This window comes from Biomphalaria glabrata, chromosome 9 (genome assembly GCF_947242115.1).
Source record: "Biomphalaria glabrata chromosome 9, xgBioGlab47.1, whole genome shotgun sequence".
NCBI classification, from domain to species: Eukaryota; Metazoa; Mollusca; class Gastropoda; family Planorbidae; genus Biomphalaria; species Biomphalaria glabrata.
The window spans coordinates 38,319,521-38,342,011 of record NC_074719.1 but is presented as its reverse complement, the minus strand read 5'-3'; the positions used below and the strand labels follow the sequence as shown (position 1 = coordinate 38,342,011).

Below are 22,491 nucleotides of genomic sequence, written 5' to 3'. Positions count from 1 at the left end.
TGGTGAATGTCAAGAAAACTGAATATCAGCTCTTGATGGCAAGATGTCTAGCATGATTCTCGCTTTTGCTAGTCAACCAGTAATAATGACTGAAACTAATACAACAGGTGACGATGAAGTAAAGAGCACAACAATGACTAATGTAACAAATTAGGATCTCCGAACACAATACTGTCATTAATATAGGTATTTAATTATTGATAGATATGTAGTTCAGATATTAACCACCAACATTGGATATAATTGAAATAATCACGTGGTTGATTAATTAGTAGATAAAACAATGTAAAAATACAAACATAAAAGAAATTAATAGTGGTACGAAAAGTTCGGACTTATATAATCATGAAGGCTCAAATAATATAGTTACATATAAATTGATGCTTGGTACAAACAGCAAGTCACACTGGACAGTCACTCTCTCTTGTCTTAGCACGGATGCTGGAGCCCACGTCACAGTCCGTATAGTCTTGATGTGATATGTACTGGTATAAATCTATCATCTCTGACCGTCACCTAGATAGAAGTTAACAGGACACTTACAAATAGCCGAGTAGTTAACCAACCAATCACCTCGTAACTTTCTAACGTGCAGTAAAGAAAAGATGAATAGTTTCGTCTTACCGCGTGTCCTTAAGAAATGCACTGATGCTGTTCCTGTATCTAACAACCACAACACGACATCGACTTCTACAACATCGGTCTGGTCCAGCACCTAGCCGTGTTTGAGTCGTCTCCCCCTTAACTCAAACAGTTTCTGACTTTATAGTCCTTAAGCTATGTCTAATTGATTCTCTAGTACCCCATTTTCCCTACATAAATCTAAAGATCCGCGATGTGCCCTACCGGTATCACTGGCCCTGGTATTTCGAGCCCTATTGTTCGCAAGTTCCTTTCGTTTTCAAAGTGTTGGTGTCAACTAATGTCTCAGTCTGGGTGTCTATACATCCCTGTCATAGTCTGCTCCAGGTCCAGTGTTGGTGTCAACTAATGTCTCTGTCTGGGTGTCTATACATCACTGTCATAGTCTGCTCCAGGTCCAGTGTTGGTGTCAACTAATGTCTCTGTCTCTGGGTGTCTATACATCACTGTCATAGTCTGCTCCAGGTCCAGTATTGGTGTCAACTAATGTCTCTGTCTGGGTGTCTATACATCACTGTCATAGTCTGCTCCAGGTCCAGTGTTGGTGTCAACTAATGTCTCTGTCTCTGGGTGTCTATACATCACTGTCATAGTCTGCTCCAGGTCCAGTGTTGGTGTCAACTAATGTCTCTGTCTGGGTGTCTATACATCACTGTCATAATCTGCTCCAGGTCCAGTGTTGGTGTCAACTAATGTCTCTGTCTGGGTGACTATACATCCCTGTCATAGTCTGCTCCAGGTCCGGCAAAAGATCCGTGAGAGATCGCACTATAGTATTTGGATCAACAACAAAACCCAAACAAAATAATCACACAACTGTGACAGTGAAGACAGGGATTTTTAATTTCGGGATCTTCGGGCACCTCTGAGTCCACCCAGCTCTAATGGGTACCTGACATTAGTTGGAAAAAATTAAAGGCGGTTGGTCGATGTGCTGGCCACATACCACCCTCGTTAACCATATACCACAGAACCAGATGACCTTTACATCATCAGACCACAGGGTCTGACAAGGGAACTTTTTTTTTTTATATCGTCTGCACCATTTCAATTCTTATGATTAAACTATTTTTTTGTTACCTGTGCACAATGTTACAATAAATATAACAAGTTTTGCAGGTGTTTACGTCATACTTCCTACAATCTTTAGGTCATACTTCATAAATTTAGGTCATACGTCCTACAATCTTTAGGTCATACTTCATAAATTTAGGTCATACTTCCTACAATCTTTAGGTCATACTTCATAAATTTAGGTCATACTTCCTACAATCTTTAGGTCTACTTCATAAATTTAGGTCATACTTCCTACATTCTTTAGGTCATACTTCATAAATTTAGGTCATACTTCCTACAATCTTTAGGTCATACTTTATAAATTTAGGTCATACTTCCTTCAATCTTTAGGTCTACTTCATAAATTTAGGTCATACTTCCTACAATCTTTAGGTCATACTTCCTACAATCTGTAGGTCTACTTCATAAATTTAGGTCATATTTCCTACAATCTGTGGGTCTACTTCATAAATTTAGGTCATACTTCCTACAATCTTAGGGTCATACTTCCTACAATCTGTAGGTCTACTTCATAAATTTATGTCATTCTTCCTACAATCTTTGGTCATACTTCCTACAATCTTTAGGTCATATTTCCTACAATCTTAGGGTCATACTTTCTACAATCTGTAGGTCTACTTCATATAATTAGGTCATACTTCTTACAATCTTTAGGTCATACTTCCTACAATCTTTGGTCATACTTCCTACAATCTTTAGGTCATACTTCCTACAATCTTAGGGTCATACTTCCTACAATCTGTAGGTCTACTTCATAAAATTAGGTCATACTTCCTACAATCTTTAGGTCATACTTCCTACAATCTCAGGGTCATACTTCCTACAATCTGTAGGTCTACTTCATAAAATTAGGTCATTTTTTATTCAATCTTTAGGTTTACTTCATAAATTTAGGTCATATTTCCTACAATCTGTAGGTCTACTTCATAAATTTAGGTCATTCTTCCTACAATCTGTAGGTCTACTCCATAAATTTAGGCCATTCTTCCTACAATCTTTAGGTCTACTTCATAAATTTAGGTCATACTTACTTCAATCTTTAGGTCTACTTCATAAATTTAGGTCATACTTACTTCAATCTGTAGATCTACTTTATAAATTTAGGTAATCTTCCTACAATATTTAGCTATACTTCATAAATGTAGGTCATACTTCCTAAATTTAGGTCATACGTCCTAAATGTAGGTCATAATTAATAAATTTAGCTCATACTTCATTAAGTCTTTGACTCTTTATTTCTTACTATTTAATCTGCGAATCTTCAGGTCACACATAAACGTAGATCTAGGTCATGCTTCATCAATTTAGGTCATGCTTCATAAATTTAAGTCATATTTTATAAAGTCTAAGAAATTTCAGATTACACTTATTTAGCAAATCTTTAGTTCCCACTTCATAATTTATGGCAATAATTGTGAATCATTAGGTCTTTTTTTATACCGAAATTTTAGGGTCATACTTAAATTTTGAGAATTATTTGGTTATAGTTTATAAATTTTAGGAAACTATAGGTGATTCTTCATAATTTCTGGGAAACTTTAGGCATTATTTAATCAATTTATGTCCTTGTTCATAAATTTAGGCAATTCTTCATACATTTTGTTCATACTTCATAAATTTAGGCTATTCTTCATACATTTTGTTCATACTTCATAAATTTAGGCCATTCTCCATACATTTTGTTCATACTTTATAAATTGAGGTCATCCTTCATAATCTCTGCAAAACTCAATACGCAACGTGCTAAACGGCTATAAGCTTACACAGCTTCAAGCCATAGACGTTACTTAAGTCAAAGTTAATCCTAATCTCTTCAAAAGACGGTACTCAGGGTTTGTTTTGTAAAGAGCACAACACAACAATTCGTAACCCATCTTGTAATACGATCAATATTGCTTTGAACAAACTACAAAGGCCATTCCGGCATTCTCGATTAGTGGGCATGTAATATATATGAAAAAGTTAAGGTCCCCTTTCAGATCTTGCGATCTATACTGCAGATGATGTTAAGGTCATCTGTTTATTTGACAACGGTTAATGAGCAGGGTGTCATGTGGCCAGCACAACTACCAACCGCCTTTATTTTCCCTAACTAAAGTCAGTGTGGACTCAAGGGCGCCCTAAAAAGGCTAGAATTCAAAATCCCAATCTTCTTAGAGATTCGAACCCAGGATCTCCAGGTTCGGAAGCCAATGCTTAACCATTCAGCCACTTTGCCCCCATATGTAAAATATATAACAATAACAAAATAAGAACTCAAACTACGGCCCTCGGGCCGCGTGTCATACCCGGATATATATTAAAACTAGCCAGATATTACCCTCGACCCGCGGTTCTTAATTTGCGTATCACTTATATATTCTCTGATATAGTGTATCACAAAAAATTAAACAAAATAATAATGTTATATAAGTAAGGCGAACGCGTGAATATACAAATATTATGAATGGAGTTGGACATACCTAATCGACCTAAATCCATTTTTTTAAATCAAAACATTTGCTAATGTAAGAAGCGCGTGATATCATGCATGAATGGGAGCTATTGGGCTAAATCGGAGCTATTGGGCTAAAACGGAGCTAGAGCGAACAAATTTATGTAAACATGATTTAGAAACACAAAAATTTGAAGGTTAATTTGATTAAAATATGAAATGAATTGACTATATTTCAATATCTTCATTTGTTAAAGTATAAAACTATCTTTGCGAAGAATAACTGTATCATCTTACAATTAAATCTAGATCTTGATCTAGGCTTCGAGAGATTTTGTGTTTTGCGCATGCGTGACCAGCTGGTCTTATCTAATGAAAGAAGCATGAGATAACATGGGGCTATTGAATTGTACGTCTAGACGTCTTAATTTGCTACTATAATGAACAAATCTATGTAAAATGTTTTTGAAACACAAATTTGAAGTTTAATTTTTATTAAATAACGAAATGAATGGACTAAAATTTGTATTAGTTAGTTGGTATAAGGACTTTAAGGAAATAACACCAATTAATGATAGAGACTCGACTGTTGCGTTTACGTATTAAACATCGCCAAGTTATACAAGAGTCTGGACTCAAGTCTTTGTGACTGTGATAGTGTTTGTCTATTACATTAGACTGACAGGCAATACACCCGTACAAGACTGCTCAAATATCTTCTGAGTAATTTGTCCAAGTCAGACATACAGTAACAAGACAAGCCTAGTGTAATACTAACTGAAAATCTGAAATGACAATACCTAGATTGTTATTAATTCGTAATATTTGTTTAAAAGTCATAGATATTTAAAACTCTCAATATGCATACAAAGTAAAGTTCCCCTTTTAGACCTTGCGATCTATACGCAGATGATGTAAGGGTCATCTGTTTCTATGGTCAAGGGGTAACCTGGGTTTCATGAGGCAGCACAACAGCCTTTACTTTCCCCTCCAAATGTCAGCCACCTATTTGAGTTGAGTGGACTCTGGGCCGTCCTAAAAAGTCCCCACGCTCACTGAGATTCTAACGCGACACCCCTCCTTTTGGAAGCCAAGCGCTCTACCTCTGAGTCACAACGCAGCCTCACAATGCATGTAGTGACCAAGAGGTCGCCAGCCAGTGCTACAGAACTCTATCACGTGTCCATCCTTACCTAGATGTACCAACACGCTCCTACGGATAGGTCCAAGCTATTAACAGAAATATGTTAGTTCTCCAGTTCTAATTTCGGATGGAGCGGGGAGAGGGCGGACATGTCGCACGTGATTTATAGCTCACATTCTCTCCGCGTTCATCTCTGTGTTTAGCGATAAACATTCTGCCTTGAACACCTGAACATCGATCGCTATCTGCGTCTGCGCGTACCATACTATCAAAACATAATGAACCACAATAACATGTGGGGGACTTGAGGCACTGTAACAGAGGCGGGGGGGGGGGGATTAGGTTCGCTATAGCATGTGGGAGACTTGAGACACTGTAACATAGGCGGGGTGGGGGGGGGGATTAGGTTGCTATAACATTTGGGAGACTTGAGACGCTGTAACAGAGGCCGGGGGGGGGGAGGGTTTGGTTCACTATTATGTTGAATTGAGAAGCGGAAGAAGAGTGATATGAATGCGTGTATGTGTCGGATTATTGAGAAGGTGTTTCCAAATCAAGTCAAAAGTCTATGTCGGAGAAATTACGATGCGTAGGTTAAAAGAAAGAAAAGGAAATTATAACACATATGCTAGTTTGATCGTTAAAATGTGGTCCAGTTATTACAATGAAAATATAAGAAGGGAGTGTTTCGGCCATACTTCTCAATAACAAATCAGCTGTCAAAAACTGGTGTGTACTTTTAGTAGCCCATTCATAATTTTCTCTCGGGAAGGGGGGGGGGATTGAGACGCGATAAAAGATTTCCCTTTTAAAAAAAATCTAACATTAATTAGTTATTAAGAGCTATATAGTGGCAGCAAACGTTTCATAAACTTGTATAAAGTAAATTTATCCTCTCAGATCGTAAGATCTATGGGCAGATAATGTAAAGATCATCTGTTCCTGTGGTCCCAAGTTAACGAGGGTGTCATGTGCCAGTGCAGGCACCCATTAGAGGTGGGTGAACTCAGAGGCACCCAAGGGTCCCGAAATTTAAAATCCCAGTCTTCACCAGGATTCGAACTCGGGACCCCCGATTCAGGGGCCAACCGAGAGCTCTACTGCGAATCCACAGTTATATAAGGGGTCTTTATTATTTTTTTTTTTTTGTTTCTCATTGAGTTAACAGTTTTTTGTTTGAAGATAATTACTGCGAGTTACTTCTCAGGTATTCTCAACGTTGACTCATCCGCGTATGACGGCCCGAAAGTAAAAAGGAATGGAGGATCAATAAAAGAGATAAAAACCTGTTTTAATTTTGGTATCCGCTACTATGAGTTAACTGTGGGAAGTTTGGAAGAGTACACCTAACATAATCTAAAATCAAAGCTGTATTCTTCGCTAGTGGTAGCTGTACTCCTGTATGGTTATGAAAGGTGGACACTGAACGCTGAGGTTGAATCAAGAATCTAAGCCTTTGAGAGTAAATCCTACAGAAAAAAACTAAGACTGCTTTGTTTGATCTTTATGGAAAATGTATTGTGACGATAAAGACACTTTTCTCATATAAAAAAACAAGACAAAAGAAATAATCACATGAATAGAACAGACATAAAGAGGGCACTGAGTGACTACACACAGTCGTCTGGGGATCAAACAGCAGGAAAAGAAGACACATTGAATTTTTTTTTTACAAGTCGACACTTTGACTGGCAAAAAAGGTGAAACTCCTGAACACTGTGGAGAGACGAAAGCTGAGCTGGTTTGGTCATACCGTAAGACGTTACGTTCCCCTTCCCGTTTTCATTCTGTCTTTCTCGCTGTCTCTAGTAATCTTAAGGGCAGATGATGTTAAGCTAATCTGTCTCTTTGGCCTACGGTGTCATGTTGCCAGCACAACGACCAACCTCCTTTACTTTTCCCCGACTAATGTCAGTTGGGTGGACTCAAGAGGCGCCCCAAAAGATCCCGAAATTAAAAATCCCCAGTCTTCATCAGGATTCGAACACGGGACCCTGGTTCGGAAGTCACGCCACTTTACCGCTCAGCCACCGTGTCTAATTGTAAGGCATGACTCCCTATCAAAACTCATTCTTCAGAGTACAGTTGAGGGAACACGAATAGAGGGTCGTCCAAAGCAAAGCTGGCTTGACAACGGTTCTTTGGCTTGTAAAAAGTTTGACATGTTCCGAATGTTCCTTCAGAGTTCAAGATAATTACGTCCTAATTCCCGTAAGTCGACTGAGGATGGGAGCGGACATGGTTTTAACCCGGGACCCTCGATACATCTGAACGACAGTCCAGCGCGCAAACCACACGACCAGGCAGCCATCCAACGTAAAAGCATTGACTAGCCTCTCTCTCTTGGTATCCTCCTACTAACAGCTGCCGACAGGAAAAAGTGGAAGGATTTGGTTACATGAACTGGCAATGTAACCCTACCACGAAAGTCAAGCGAAAGATGAGATTCTCAACTTTTATCTCTATCATACATTTGTCTGCACAATCTCAATGTTATTTCCGCTGTCTTCCAGATCGTCTGCTGGATGAAGCAAGACTTCTGTTACTGTCTTTTCCAGATATTTTAGGCTTGGGGGCTTTAAGCAAGAAAAGCCCCTTTACTTTCTTCTTTCACTCTGTCATATGGTCTCTGTTCTATCTCTATCACTGTCTATCTTCCCCCCCTCTCTTTCTCTCTCTCTCTCTCTCTTTCTCTCTCTCTCTCTCTCTCTCTTTCTCTCTCTCTCTCTTTCTCTCTCTCTCTCTTTCTCTCTCTCTTTCTCTCTCTCTCTTTCTCTCTCTCTTTCTCTCTCTTTCTCTCTCTCTTTCTCTCTCTCTCTTTCTCTCTCTCTCTCTCTTTATCTCTCTCTCTTTCTCTCTCTCTCTCTCTCTCTTTCTCTCTCTCTCTTTCTCTCTCTCTCTCTCTCTTTCTCTCTCTCTCTTTCTCTTTCTCTCTCTTTTTTTCTCTCTCTCCCTCTTTCTCTCTCTCTCTCTTTCTCTCTCTCTCTCTCTCTCTCTCTCTCTCTCTCTCTCTCTCTCTCTCTCTATATATATATATATATATATATATATATATATATCAATTTTCCTTTCAAAAGAACACCTACTAACACTTGCCTGCTCTCTACAGCAGTAGTACATCTTTATTACTCTGGCCTGCAGTCTCATAAGCCACAAACAACAAGACAACATTGAGAAACAGAAGAACACAGACGTCACCACACACGCGCGCACACCACTGGCTGTCACGTCCTTTCTTTGTCCTGTTGAACGTTGCCATAATTGTACAATCTGCTGCTCGTCTCTACTATTTAACGTACGACAAACACACACCTAGGGCCCACTCAAGAAACTCTAAGAACACGAACTACAACACAGTCGACGTATAGATCATTAGTGGTGTGTGTTTTCAAAGGACTTCTATTTCTAAAAAAAAAAAAAAAAATTTCGGATTACTTATCCAGACTATCTGTACTGACACTGCTGCATCTCCAATGGTTTATAGATTAAATCGTAATAATTTTAACACTTTTTTTTGTATTAAATAATTGTCATATACTATAAAGTATAGAATTCTAGCATTAGCTTTTGAACTGCTAGAGGGATGTATTTTTTTTTTTTATTTTTCTTTTGTCAACTCGTAATTTAATTGAAGGTTACGTCTGCTTAGCGTGTGGCGAAATAAAGTAGGTCACAGCTACGACTGCCTGGCCACGTGGAATACTGCACTCCATCTTAATTCTTAGACTCGAAAAAAAATGATTATTTTTACAAAGCTTTTATCAAATCACTCAGTCTGTCTGTCTGTCTGCCTGTCAGTCTGTCTGGTAAAAAGTTCTAACATGTTTTTTATTCCCATTTCCCATTTTCAAATCGAGTTTAAACTTTGCACAATTATTCAATGAACCCGAGAAGACACGAATCAATAAAAATGAAACCAATTAGTTAAATAATTATTTGTTCATTAATTATTTTTGTTTGATATTGAAATACGGGGGAATAAAGCTACTTAATGAGAGATGTGAATATATATATATATATGGATTTAATCCAGTTATGACGTAACTCTCATTTCCCATTCTCGGCTCAAGTGGAAATGTTGCATAATCGTTTGTAGCATAGACCTACATAAATATAGACTGGAAAAATGAAATAACTTCATGTAACTTGAAAACATGTATATCTTTTGTTTTGGGTTTTCCGAATTCTGAAAAGTTGCAAGATCTTCAGTTTTAGAGATTAAACAGAACTACACTGCTGTATAATAAAGTACACAAAATTGCAAGACACAAATTTTGGTTTTATAAAACTTATTTATCGGCCAGTCTATATCTATTTATGTCTATGGTTTATAGTCGATGACAATACACGAATCCATTCAAAAATTAACCAATTAGTTAATCATTTAGTTCTTATCAACCAATGTTGTTTTATATAACAGAAAGGGAGCTAAATCTTGCAATTTTTAGATAAATAGCAGTAATTAGCGGTTCTTTCCCTTCGATAAACTTTTTTGTTTTGAAAGTATTCTTTTTTCTATCACTTGTTTATGTTGAATATTTTTCCATAGCACAAATGTGCGGCGTCGCCAATTTTTTTTTTCCTAATGTCGTAATCAAGGCCATTACAATTAAAGTAAAAAAAAAAATAAATTAGAAACCCCTTGACCAATGGTGTTTGCGGAAGGGTTTAATATCTCCTACGAACTTCTACGAACTAAGGAACATTTGATGTTTCATAGGCCTAACAATGTGACTTCTATAATGAACATAATACACAAGTTCTAAGTCTTATAAGATCGTTTCGATTCACTTTCATAGCATCTAACAACAAGTTATGTATACTTAATATTTTAATCCTGATTTACTGAAGTCCTGGACCTGCTTAAGATATAGTAAAGTGCAAACTATACAACTAAACAGAATGTAAATAAAAACTACCACAAAACTCTTTCCAAGATACTCCCTCAAGACAATGTAAAAAAAACAAGGATAACTTTCATTACTTAGGAACCGAAAAAAAAATATAAGCCAAAAAAAAAAAGATATATAATTATTTTTTAAAAATTGCACCTAATAAAAAGAAAAGCAAAGTTTCAGCTTCCAAGTTCTAAGTAATATATTCGTTAAATTGTCTGCAATTATGTCATTTCTTACCTTGAAAGGCTTTCTTTAAATTGCCTTTTATTTTGCTTATTCATAACTTCGTTTTCGAATTCTGCAAGATACCTGTAAAATGGTTGTATGTATACTGGCATTTTACCTTAATTAGGCATTCCTTAAAATGCTTATAATTTTGCCTAAGTTCATCTTATCTTATCTTATATAATACAGACGTTACTTCAAAAAAGAAGATGATTACGTCCTACGCGTCATGCATTTAGTCATGCATATTAACCAATGACTTAAATTCTGCCAAGTCACTGGTTTTCCTGGCTAGCTCAGGCAACCCATTCCATGCTCTAATAGCACTAGGGAAGAAGGAGTATTTGTACAAATTTGTCCTAGCATATGGGACGAGGAATGTGCCTTTATCTTTGTGTCTTTCAGAGTATTTTATTAAATTTTGTTTTTGTATTTGAAGATTATGGTTCAGTGTTTTATGTATAATTGCTACTTTACTTTTGAGTCTTCTGTCCTGAAGGCTTTCTAAATTTAGTGATTTTACTAAAGGTGTTACTCTAGTCAAATGTGAATATTCATTTGTTATGAATCTCACTGCTCTATTTTGTGTCTGTTCCAGTTTCTTAATGTTTTCTTGAGTTGAGGGGTCCCAAACGGAGGATACATATTCTATTATTGGCCTAACCAAGGTTAAATAACATTTTAGTTTTATGTTCTTATTTGATTTATAGAAATTTCTTTTAATAAACCCTAATGCTTTGTTGGATTTTTTTAATAGTTTCATCAATATGTGGATTCCATGACAGTTTTTCATTTATTATAACACCTAGGTTATTTTGCGTTATTAGTCTGTGTTACTGGTTTGCCATGAATAAGATAAGTGGAATTAATTTGTTTTAGTATTTTTGTTACTCTTAACAACTGACATTTTTCTGGGTGGAAAGACATGCTCCAATTTGATTCTCATTTCTGTAATTCATCTAATTCTCTTTGTAAAATATCTGTGTCTTGTGTTGTTTTTATTGTTCTATATATTATGCAATAGTCTGCAAATAATCTGACTTTTGTTCCTGAAGTAATGCAATTTGGTAAATCATTTATGTAAATTAAAAATAGTAGTGGACCCAAGACTGTTCCTTGAGGTACACCTGAGTTTACTGTAATCGGTGTTGATTTAGAGCCATTTATTATTACAGTTTGTTCTCTCCCTATCAGAAAATCTTTAATCCACTGATGCAGTGGACCATTAATGCCGAAATATTTTAATTTTTAAGAAAACCATGGTGGTGAACTTTGTCAAAAGCCTTGGAAAAATCTAGTAAGATAGCATCTTTTTGTTCACTATTATCTAAACCTTTTGAAAAATCATCAATTAGTCCTATTAGTTGTGTTTCACATGATCTATATTTCCTAAAGCCATGTTGGTATGGTGTGAGGACATTATGTTTGTCTAAGTGGTTTATGATGTTGCTACATATTATGTGTTCTAGGATTTTACATGTGATGCTGGTAAGAGATACTGGTCTGTAGTTTCCTGGGTCAGATTTTTCTTCTTTTTTAAATAGGGGGGTGACATTAGCTTCTTTCCAGTCCTTTTGGTACTCTGCCCTGGTTAAGCGATGCCTGAAAGAGTATTTTGAACACTGGAGCTAGCTCATTGCTTAGTTCTTTGAGTAATCTAGCTGGAATACCATCAGGTCCAGACGCTTTATTTGGTTTGGTGTTGGCTAATAGTTTTTGAATTCCATTTTCTTGTACTACTAAATCTTCTATGTTGTCTACTTGGTTCAAATTAAGTAATATGTCTTTGTCTCCTGGGGCTGAGAATGCTGATGCAAAGTATTTGTTTAGGATGTTTGCTTTAGTTTCATTATCATTATGTATTATGTTATGTTCATCTTTTAATGGCGCTACGCGTGTTGTTTCCATTTTCTTAGACTTAATGTATGACCATAGGTTTTTGTTGTTATCTTTAGATATTACATTGTTTATGTATTCACTCTGCAGCTGTCTGCTTACTTTTTGGGTTAAGTGTTTAATTTTTATATACTTTTTGTAAACTCTTTCTGCATTAGTTTCTTTAAATTTTCTATATAGGTTTTCCTTCTGTTTACAAAGTTTCTTTAGTCTATTATTAAACCAGCATTTATTTATTTTGTTTGGAGAGTATTCAGTTTTTAATGGTTTTTAATGAAATTCCAGAGGTCATCGACTGGTTGGTTAATGTCTTTTTCTAATAAGAATGTTTGTTGAAAGTTTAATGCAGCTTGGTGTAGTTGTGTTAGGTTACATTTATTCCAGAGTAAGATTTTTCTTTTGGGTTTTGTATTGGCTAGTGCTTTTATCTGACTGTGTATTTTTATGATCTCATGGTCTGATAGACCAGGGATAATATCATAATCAACTACTAATCCAGGTCTGTTCAACTTTGATTAGGTATTCTATAAAATACATAATTGTTAATTAAGATTTAGGTTCTCAGTCAGCAATAAGAAAAAAAACTACCATTAATGTCATAGCGGAAACAATACTTTATTATATTGACCCGTGCACCTTTGCGCACCATATCAACATCCCCTTTTCTTAAAAACAAATTCGGGGAGTGTCATTCAATAGTTCATTAAGACACATAGTCATCGAATCTTGTCGGTTTCTTCAACTGATCCCTTAGTCGCAGGGAATGATGAGTTGATGAGTGGCGAATGTGTTGATCATGAGTTCTATTGTCCTGTAAGTTGTCATCAGTATCGGGGAATATATCTTCTTCTGTTTCTCTGTTCGGGTTGATATGCACTCAGTTAGTTTGGTACACTGCACCATTGTCACCTCGAATAATGTAAGCTCTCTGATTCTTCCAGTTCTCAGCTGACTTAAATTTCTTGACCTCTTATCATAAAATAATTTTACACTAATCTGAAGTTTTTCTTTCCTTCTCATAATGTCCTCTTGACATGTAGAAATCTTAATGTTACTCCTTTTGTTTGGTATCAGTGTTCGAGTCATCCGACCAAAAACATCTGAGTTGGGCTTAGATTTGCGTCTTGCATTGGAGTATTTCTAAATTCCAGGAGCGCTTCATAAGCATCTGACTTTGAGTCTCTAGATTTCTTCATTATGTTCTTTAAAATTTTAACTACTGACTCAGTTTTTCCATTAGATTGATGATGTCTTTGGGAGGATTACTAATGAGTCACTCCCCATTCCATCATAAATTTGGAAAAATATTCCGATGTGAACTGAGGTCCGCTATCAGATATATAGACTTTGGGCACCCCATATCTTGCAAATAAAACTTTCAGTTTCTTTATAATTGAGTGTGTTGTTGTCAACTGCATGTTTTGCACCTCTATGAAATTTGAATAATAGTCCACTATAACTAGATATTGTTGGTCACACATTTGGAATAAATAAATTTCAATCTTGTCCCACGGATCAGAACAAATTTTGTGCTGTATTAATTCTTCTCTCTGATTTGCTGGTTTGTTTTTCTGACATATGTAACATGAGTTGGCTATTTCCTTTTATTCGAGCTGATAATCCAGGCCAGAAACCTGTTTCTTTTGCTCTTCTTTTCATTGACTCTACTCCCAGATGTGCTGCATAGAGTTTTTCCTCTATTTCCTTGCGAAGTGATATCGGTATGATTATTTGTTCTCCTTTCAACAAGAGTCCGTCTTCGTATGTTAACATGTCTCTTAGTGAAAAATATTGTTTCATCTCAGGTAGACTATTATGTTTGATCTGGCCATCCATTTAAGATATACTGAATCAGTGTTTGAGTTCAGGTAGACTATTGTGTTTGTCTGGCCATCCATTTAAGATATACTGTATCAGTGTTTGAGTTTAGGCAGACTATTGTGTTTGTCTAGCCATCCATTTAAGATATACTGAATCAGTGTTTGAGTTCAGGTAGACTATTATGTTTGATCTGGCCATCCATTTAAGATATACTGAATCAGTGTTTGAGTTCAGGTAGACTATTGTGTTTGTCTGGCCATCCATTTAAGATATACTGTATCAGTGTTTGAGTTCAGGTAGTTGTGTTTGTCTAGCCATCCATTTAAGATATACTGAATCAGTGTTTGAGTTCAGGTAGACTATTATGTTTGTCTGGACATCCATTGAGAATATACTGAATCAGTGTTTGTCTGGCCATCCATTGAGGATATACTGAATCAGTGTTTGCATCGATCTATCCTTCCGCCAATTTAGTGGCTAGCTCATAGTTTCGACAGCTCCGGTGAAACGTTTGCCAATTAGCGGCCATGTTACCTTCTACCTCGAGTGGCTCGGGTACAGGAAGGACATTTCTAGCCGCCATTGTAAGGCGTAGCCCTGTAATTGTTGCCTATTTATTACTGATAAACCTTTACGATAAACCTTTATCTACCAATTAATGATAACCTCTGATCACCGCATCCGCCATGTTAATTAAGATCTAGGTTTTCAGTCAGCAATAAACAAACAACTACCATTAGTTTCATGGCGGAAACAATACTTAAATATCTTGAACGTGTGCACCTTTGCGCACCATATCAACAGTAGTATTTCGCTATTTCTACCTTACTAAGACATTCTATAACATGCATGTCATTTTGTTTTCCTAACTCGCCCAGGCATTCTTTTAAATGGCTGTAGTTTCACTTTCCTACTCTTCCTAGGGCGCTCTATTGAATCAATAAGACTTGTTCACACATTGCAAGGAAAGTTTACTTGGAATAACTTTTCAATTCACCAGTTACTCAGATCTATTTGATGTATACTTATACGTAAGTAATGTACTTGGACATCTAGTATCAAAATGTGTTTATTGTACAGAAACCTCATTGTGCTGAGCAAATTGTTGAAAAGGGCGCCGTCCTATATCGTGTAGTTTGAAAAGAGAAAAATGTGATGTAAAACAAATGCAGCGAAATAGTCTAACGAGTTAACATGGCAGTGGCATAGCTATGGTGGGGGGAAGGGGGGTGTCCAAATTTGAAAATCCCCCCAGGGCCACCACTTGATGGGAACCCACAAAAGATTTTTTTTTTTACATTTAATATTACGCACATATCTCGAAATACAAAATGTAGGGGCCCCTAAAGAGGTCAAGCCTCCCCCCGGGCTACGCCACTGAAACATGATTTATCAAAGCATATTTTCTCCTATGCAAACCAATGTGCTCAAAATGTGCCTCTCTAACATAATCTACAAATAAATACCTGGTCGATGAAACCAGGAAGAATAAAACATCTAGCAAGAAGTATCACGTGACCTTCAACGTTTGAAATGTGTTGAAACAAACAAGGCATTGTTGCCAACTCTCTATATCTCCAACGTTTGACAGACATTGACTACATTGAGGAGAAGACAGGCTGTATTCTCATCGATTATGAATAATTATACGAAATTTTAACTTGATCTGAGAATGGAAAGTGGGACAACAAAAAAAAAAGTCATAAGGAAATAACTCCATATATATAGCTACATCTCTCAAAATGTATCAGTTATTTCCGTTGTTCGATATCAAAACAAAATAATAATTACCAATAATTAATGAGATAATTGGTTAATTTATTTTTATTGATTCATGTTTCGCTAGGTACAACAATTGTGTAAAGTTTCGACTTAATCTGAGAATTTGTGTGGGAGAAATAGTGTGTACAAAAATAGTACCAGACAGACAGAGCGAATTGATTTAAGCTTTGTAAAGGATGAGCTTGCATTTAAACAAGAATATTACTGAACACTATATCGTGTGACGTTATTGAGTTCTGTCTCAAATGTGTGACGTTATTGAGTTTAGTCTCAAGTGTGTGACATTTTCTAGAAGATTAAGACTTTAAGCTGTTTTAAAAAAAAAAGAATTATGGTGAAGCCTTTGATCTATTCTGAAACAGGTAGGGGAGTTTGCGAATAAAAATGTGACCAATAGATCTTTTTCTTTCAACAATGTTCTCAGAAATGTCTACCATTGGATCCATCTATATGTATATATGGCTCCTTTTGTCTCGGACGACAATGGATGCGCCCATAAGACAAGATGCGAGTCACTGGCTTTGGTTACGTCATGACACCGGGCAGAATCTGGAGTGACTGATCAACCCAATTCTGGAGCGGCAGAGTTTACAACAGTTCGTGCATGTATATTCATCTGTCCTAGGGCTAGCTGACAGGGCAGCTTTCTTCTTCTTTTTCTTGGCTGATGCAGCTTCGTTTCTTTTGCATTCAGCGAAGTTCGTACCAGCACGCACAGTCTGTCTCCATGCTGCCCGGCTACCCGGTCTTGGGCTATCTCCTCCCACATTCTTTCGTTCATGCCTGTGGTTCTTGATATCTCGCTTGCAGGCATCTCTGTAGGTTAGTTTTGGGCGGCCTTTGGGTCTGACTCCTTCAGCAAGCTCAGCGTATAAGATGTCTTTAAGGATTCTTCCATCAGGCATTCGGGTGACATGTCCGAGCCAGCGTAGTCTTCTCTGTGTCAAGCATACATAGTAGTAGCCAGTTTCAAAATGTCCTGGTTGAAGACCCGATCCCAACAGGAGATGCATATTATAGTTTAAGACCTAAAATATCCAAGTGTAGAAAAAAATGACCATACTATATGATTTGCTTTTAGTGTGAAAATCCCAAATTATCTTTTTAGTTAAGTTTTTGTTGTTGTTGTTGTTGTTTTGCTTTCATATCTTTTTTTTTTTTAAAACTTATTGAAAAATATTGAAGATTTTTATCTATCTATATAAATAGCTTTCTTTTTGTAAGCCGGATCTTAAAATTCAAATACGAAATGTAGGGGATATAACCCTGTTTGGAGAAAAATGTTTTTTTTTAATCTTATGAAATTCATTGTTCAAATTGTGTTTCATTTTGCTAATGTTTAGTATTGTTATACTTGAATATAATTTTTATATCTCTAAAGTAGGTCTAGTCACACTATCTAATTTTTAGTCAAAGTCGGAGCGAAGGGAGTTATTTCCTATTTTACGTAAAAGCGCCAAGCATTACGAAATGTCATGTGATTCCAGGAAAATGCCCGGATCTCGTACGTTTCCGGTAAAATATACATTGTTTCTAATTGTTAGTCCAGACTTCTGTTTGCATTGGAACCAAATCAATACTTATATACCCTAATGTTGAGAAACTACAAGACATTCTTTTGTACATTGCGTTTCTTAAGATTTAGTCGAGTCACTTATGTGTTTCTGTTTTTTTATCTATAATTTCCACCTAAATAATTTGCCTTTCTCTGTTTTTTTTAATGGCTAATAAAATATGAATGTTTAGCTCAGTCTCTTATTTTAAACGTAAATTAGAAATTGATTTAAAAATTGTATTACTTGGTACGTTTTGGAAAGCAAGATTGTAAGAACCTAAATTTAACTTAGGTAGAAAATCTTGGTATTTCCTTAAAGCCCTTCAATATTACTTGAAACAGAACATTGTTTTTATCAATTTAAATTGTTTACACTTCAATAAGTCATAAGTCGGAGAAACTTATCATATGAACAGATGCTGAGCAAGGTAACAGTGGTCCCGGATTCAAGACTATATTGGTACACCTCCGTGCCCCCCCCCCCCACAACAAACATACATTAGGATTAGGAGGCTGAGTGTGGCTAGTAAATTGCAACGAGTCATCCTGTATGTTATAGAACGCTTACAACAATCAAAATATATATAAAAAAAAAAAAAGCTTATCTAAGGGGAATAAATCCAGATTTACAGTAATATCTATAGATACTGTTAGAGTCATTTTCCCTTTTCAATATCCAAAAAAAATTTTTACCAGACAGGCAGAGTTGCTATAAGCCGTTTAAAAAGAGATGCCAATGTATCTACAATCTTGCATAAGTCAATGCACAATGTCACGACACTCAATGCTTATATGTATGTCTTCTTTAAATAAAAAACTAGTAATAGGCCTGGAGGCATTAAGTCCCTTTTCCAGCTGGTTGCTAGCTTGCTACACTACTGTCTATGAAAACGTGTATTTATGTTTACATTTTAGTCACTGTAGTTATTTTGTTATCCCCAGGGGTTTCCTGCTGGCGCACTTCTCGGAAGTATCACATCGGCACGATCTTTTTGGGAATCACTTTTGTGACATCCGTAGCTATTCTGGCCAACATCACCAACATGCGCGCGCAGGTCAACAGAAGCTTCCTGTCCTTCACGCGCAGTAACGAAAGCCTGGCAGCCATGTGCTCAGAGTACAACGAGAAGATGGCGCAGGAGAAAGCCGCGCCTTTAACCCAGGTACCCCAATCGCCAGAAAATCCACCTGGGAATCTTCCGGCTCAGACCCTGTCAGAAGACAAGAATCTGGAGACCAAGGAGAAGAAGTCCGAGGTTGCTGCTGTCGCACCTGGGCCGCCTCCTGCTGGGCAAGCAGTGGTGGCAGAATACAACGTGACCTCAGCGTACCAGAGAGAGGATGAGACGACAATAGAAGCAGTGACCTGTGACCTCACCAAGTTTAAAAAAGGCATGCCCGTGGCGGGGCTAGAAAAAAATTCCACTGATTTCTGTCCAGACAAGCCAGCCACATTGTGTAAGTTGATTTTATTTTTCAAAAAAAATTAAAATCACTTTGATCAGTATCTCTGTAAAGTGCTAAAATGGTATAATACATATTTTATTCAGATAATTTTATGTGTCCAATCTATCTATCTATCTGTCTATCTATCTATCTATCTATCTATCTATCTATCTATCTATCTATCTATCTATCTGTCTGTCTGACTGTCTGTCTGTCTGTCTGTCTGTCTGTCTGCATGTTATTTCTCCAACATTTTCGGATGATGTTGAAACTTAACACAATTATTTATTACACCTAACAAATCTCGAGTCTCTCTGTCTGTCTGTCTGTCTATCTATCTATCTATCTATCTATCTATCTATCTATCTATCTATCTATCTATCTATCTAATCTATCTATCTATCTATCTATCTATCTATCTATCTATCTATCTATCTATCTATCTATCTATTTATCCATCCATCCATCCATCCATCTAATCTATCTATCTATCTATCTATCTATCTATCTATCTATCTATCTATCTATCTATCTATCTATCTATCTATCTATTTATCCATCCATCCATCCATCCATCCATCCATCCATCCATTTAATCTATCTATCTATCTATCTATCTATCTATCTATCTATCTATCTATCTATCTATCTATCTATCTATCTATCTATCTATTTATCCATCCATCCATCCATCCATCCATCCATCCATCCATCCATCCATCTAATCTATCTATCTATCTATCTATCTATCTATCTATCTATCTATCTATCTATCTATCTATCTATCTATCTATCTATCTATCCATCCATCCATCCATCCATCCATCCATCCATCCATCCATCCATCCATCCATCCATCCATCTAATATATCTATCTATCCATCCATCCATCTATCTATCTATCTATCTATCTATCTATCTATCTATCTATCTATCTATCTATCTATCTATCTATCTATCTATCTATCTATCTATCTATCTATCTATCTATCTATCTATCTATCTATCTATCTATCACTAGCGGGTCCTGAAATTTGGAGGGGGATGGGTGGGCGATTTTTTTCCAAACCATAACCTTGACGCCCAGTAAACCCTAAACCAGGGGTCGGCAACCTGCGGCTCGCGAGCCACATGCGGCTCTTTGGATGTTAAGCTGCGGCTCTTTAGTTCCATGAGCAAATATTATTTTTTTATCGAATCAAAAAAAAATCGCTCGGATTCGATTCTATCTCTCAGCCACTTGTACTCGCTTTTCAGCGCACCCCTGTCTTGACAAGTAACATATTTGCAGGTGGAAGATAATCAACTTTCTTCTGCCTTATCACTTGATATATTGAGTCTTGCGACATAAACGACATGGAGCAAGTTGACCTTTTTGTCAGTTATTTGTCTTCCCAAGATCCAAAAGAAGAACTTCTAGGATTGCTACCGCTCTCGTGACAAACTAGAGGGGACGACAGAGCGAATGCTATGCGAAAATACCTTGAAGACAATAAGATCGATTTAAATGAAAATCCTTTAAATAACAACTGATAGAGCCAGAAGTAGGACAGGGAAAAATAAAAGGGCAACAAAGATTCGTCGGAGCAAAAAAAAAAAAATTCTTACGTTTCACTGAATAATGCACCAAGAATCGCTTTGTGCCCGAAACGATTCCGACCGAAATTGATGAGGTCATGAATTAGGTAATCAAGATTATTAACAGTATCTTGTCAAAAGCACTCTACCACTTAAAGGAAATGGAGACTTAGTATTCCGACCTCCTTCTTCCCAAAAAAGTGCTATGACTTTCCAAAGGTAAGGTGATGAAACGTTTTGCTTTGAGCTTGAATGAAATCAATACATTTTTAAATGAAAAAGGCATTTATCACACCGAAGTAGAGAAGGACAAATAGCAGTAAAAATTTTGCTTTATGATTGATAGTGCAATGAAATGAACTGAATCTAAAACCGCAAGGAAAGGAAAACCCAGCCTATGTATTGGCAGAAGAATTGGTTTGTTTTGAAGAAAAAATATCTTTTTACAGAAGATATTCGGCGCGGTTAATTACTGCATTTTGAATGTCTAAAGCAGTATCGCGATAAAATCAGTGCAGCTTTTGACACAAGTTACTTCAGCACAGTTATAAAGAAAAATTAAAGATGAATTTCTTGACAGATTTGAGCAATTCAAAACAAACAAAACGATTGTATCATTTATAAAAAAAATATTTTCAACACTAATAGTACCGAAATCCACATTGAGCCATCTCGAATTGAAACTGGATATCTAGACATGCTATTGTTCAATTTTAAAAGTAAAGTTTCTGGGGTGGACAATATACAGAGTTGAAAATCAGGTTGGAAGATGTGAAGGTCTAGAAATGTATCTTTAAAAGAATTTACGCACTTATATTCGACGCATGGAATAGTCTTCCAGATTGCTACAGTCAGGTAAAAAAAAAGTTGTTATTTGGAAAGCTGACTATCGTCGGATCGGCATATTCGTACGAGCAAGCGTTCTCTTGCATAAATAAAATTAAAAGTAAAGAAAGAAGCCAACTAACAAATCTTATCGTATCTATCTTATATAATATAGACGTTACTTCAAAAAAGAAGATGATTACGCCCTACGCGTCATGCATTCAGTCATGCATATTAACCAATGACTTAAATTCTACCAAGTCACAATTTAGAGCCGTGTTTGAAACTAAAAACAAGATATGAGCCAAATTTATCCAAACTTTCTAAAAACATGCAAAGCCATAGTTACTACTGAATTTGTTTGTTCAATTGTTTGTTGTTGAAGTACAGGTTAGTGTTGTATGTAAATGTTTAATTGTTTAGATTTTGTACTTAAATTATAACTAATTATCTAATAATACCATATATATATATATCATTTGTTGAGTAAAAGACTATTATAAATTAATATTTTACTTATGAATAAATAGGTTCGTTTTTTTAAATCAAAAAACGTTATTTATACGAGTACTATTTATTGTTTGAAGAAAAAAATCTTGTGGCTCTTTAAAAACGTTGAAATTTTGTAAGTTGTAATTTTTTGCTCTTCCGACTCAAAAGGTTGCCGACCCCTGCCCTAAGCATTAGATTTTTTTAAAGCAGTGTTTCTCAACCTTTGGCGGAAAAAGAAACATGTTGAGGCCTTTCTCTTGACAGTCTGGGGGCTGGGGGAGCTCTGTAAGCTCTCAAGCTCTTTATTCATCCTATTCAAAAAAGGAACCTTTTGAAAATGTTTCACTTGAAAAAATTTATAATATGAATTCACAAAGCCTTTAGGCTGTGATTTCTACACATAAATTGGACCGTCCCCCCAGTCAAAAGTTTATGGTGGGGGGCAGGATTGATGTCATCGCCTCCTACCCATCCCACCAAATCTGCCAACATACTAGAGGGGGGGTGCGAAATAATCTAAAAATAGGTTGAAATATAAATAATTAGTATATATTATAAACATAACTAATAAATTCGTAAAAACATTGTGTGATTTCTTTACTAATTGGGGGGGGGGGGATCGGCCGAGTGGGGGAGGCGATAGCCCTTACCGCCCCCCCCCTGGATCCGCCAGTGC

General features: G+C 36.4%; 2 protein-coding genes across 3 annotated transcripts in view; one reads left to right on the top strand and one right to left on the bottom strand.

Annotated features, from left to right (window-relative positions):
* LOC129928423 (uncharacterized) overlaps nucleotides 1–22,491 on the bottom strand; it is a 235,472-nt gene that overhangs the window by 81,905 nt on the left and 131,076 nt on the right. The window lies entirely within an intron of this gene.
* LOC106074439 (beta-N-acetyl-D-glucosaminide beta-1,4-N-acetylglucosaminyl-transferase-like) overlaps nucleotides 1–22,491 on the top strand; it is a 44,218-nt gene that overhangs the window by 1,376 nt on the left and 20,351 nt on the right. Inside the window, exons 1-2 of one of the 2 annotated variants that reach the window (XM_056042718.1) lie at nucleotides 8,618–8,789; nucleotides 18,417–18,932. In XM_056042718.1, coding sequence (XP_055898693.1) covers nucleotides 8,771–8,789; nucleotides 18,417–18,932 — 535 coding nt within the window. In that variant the 5' untranslated portion in view covers nucleotides 8,618–8,770. Of the gene's footprint in view, nucleotides 1–8,617; nucleotides 8,790–18,416; nucleotides 18,933–22,491 lie in introns of those variants that run through there. The other variant, XM_056042716.1, reaches the window with a different exon arrangement.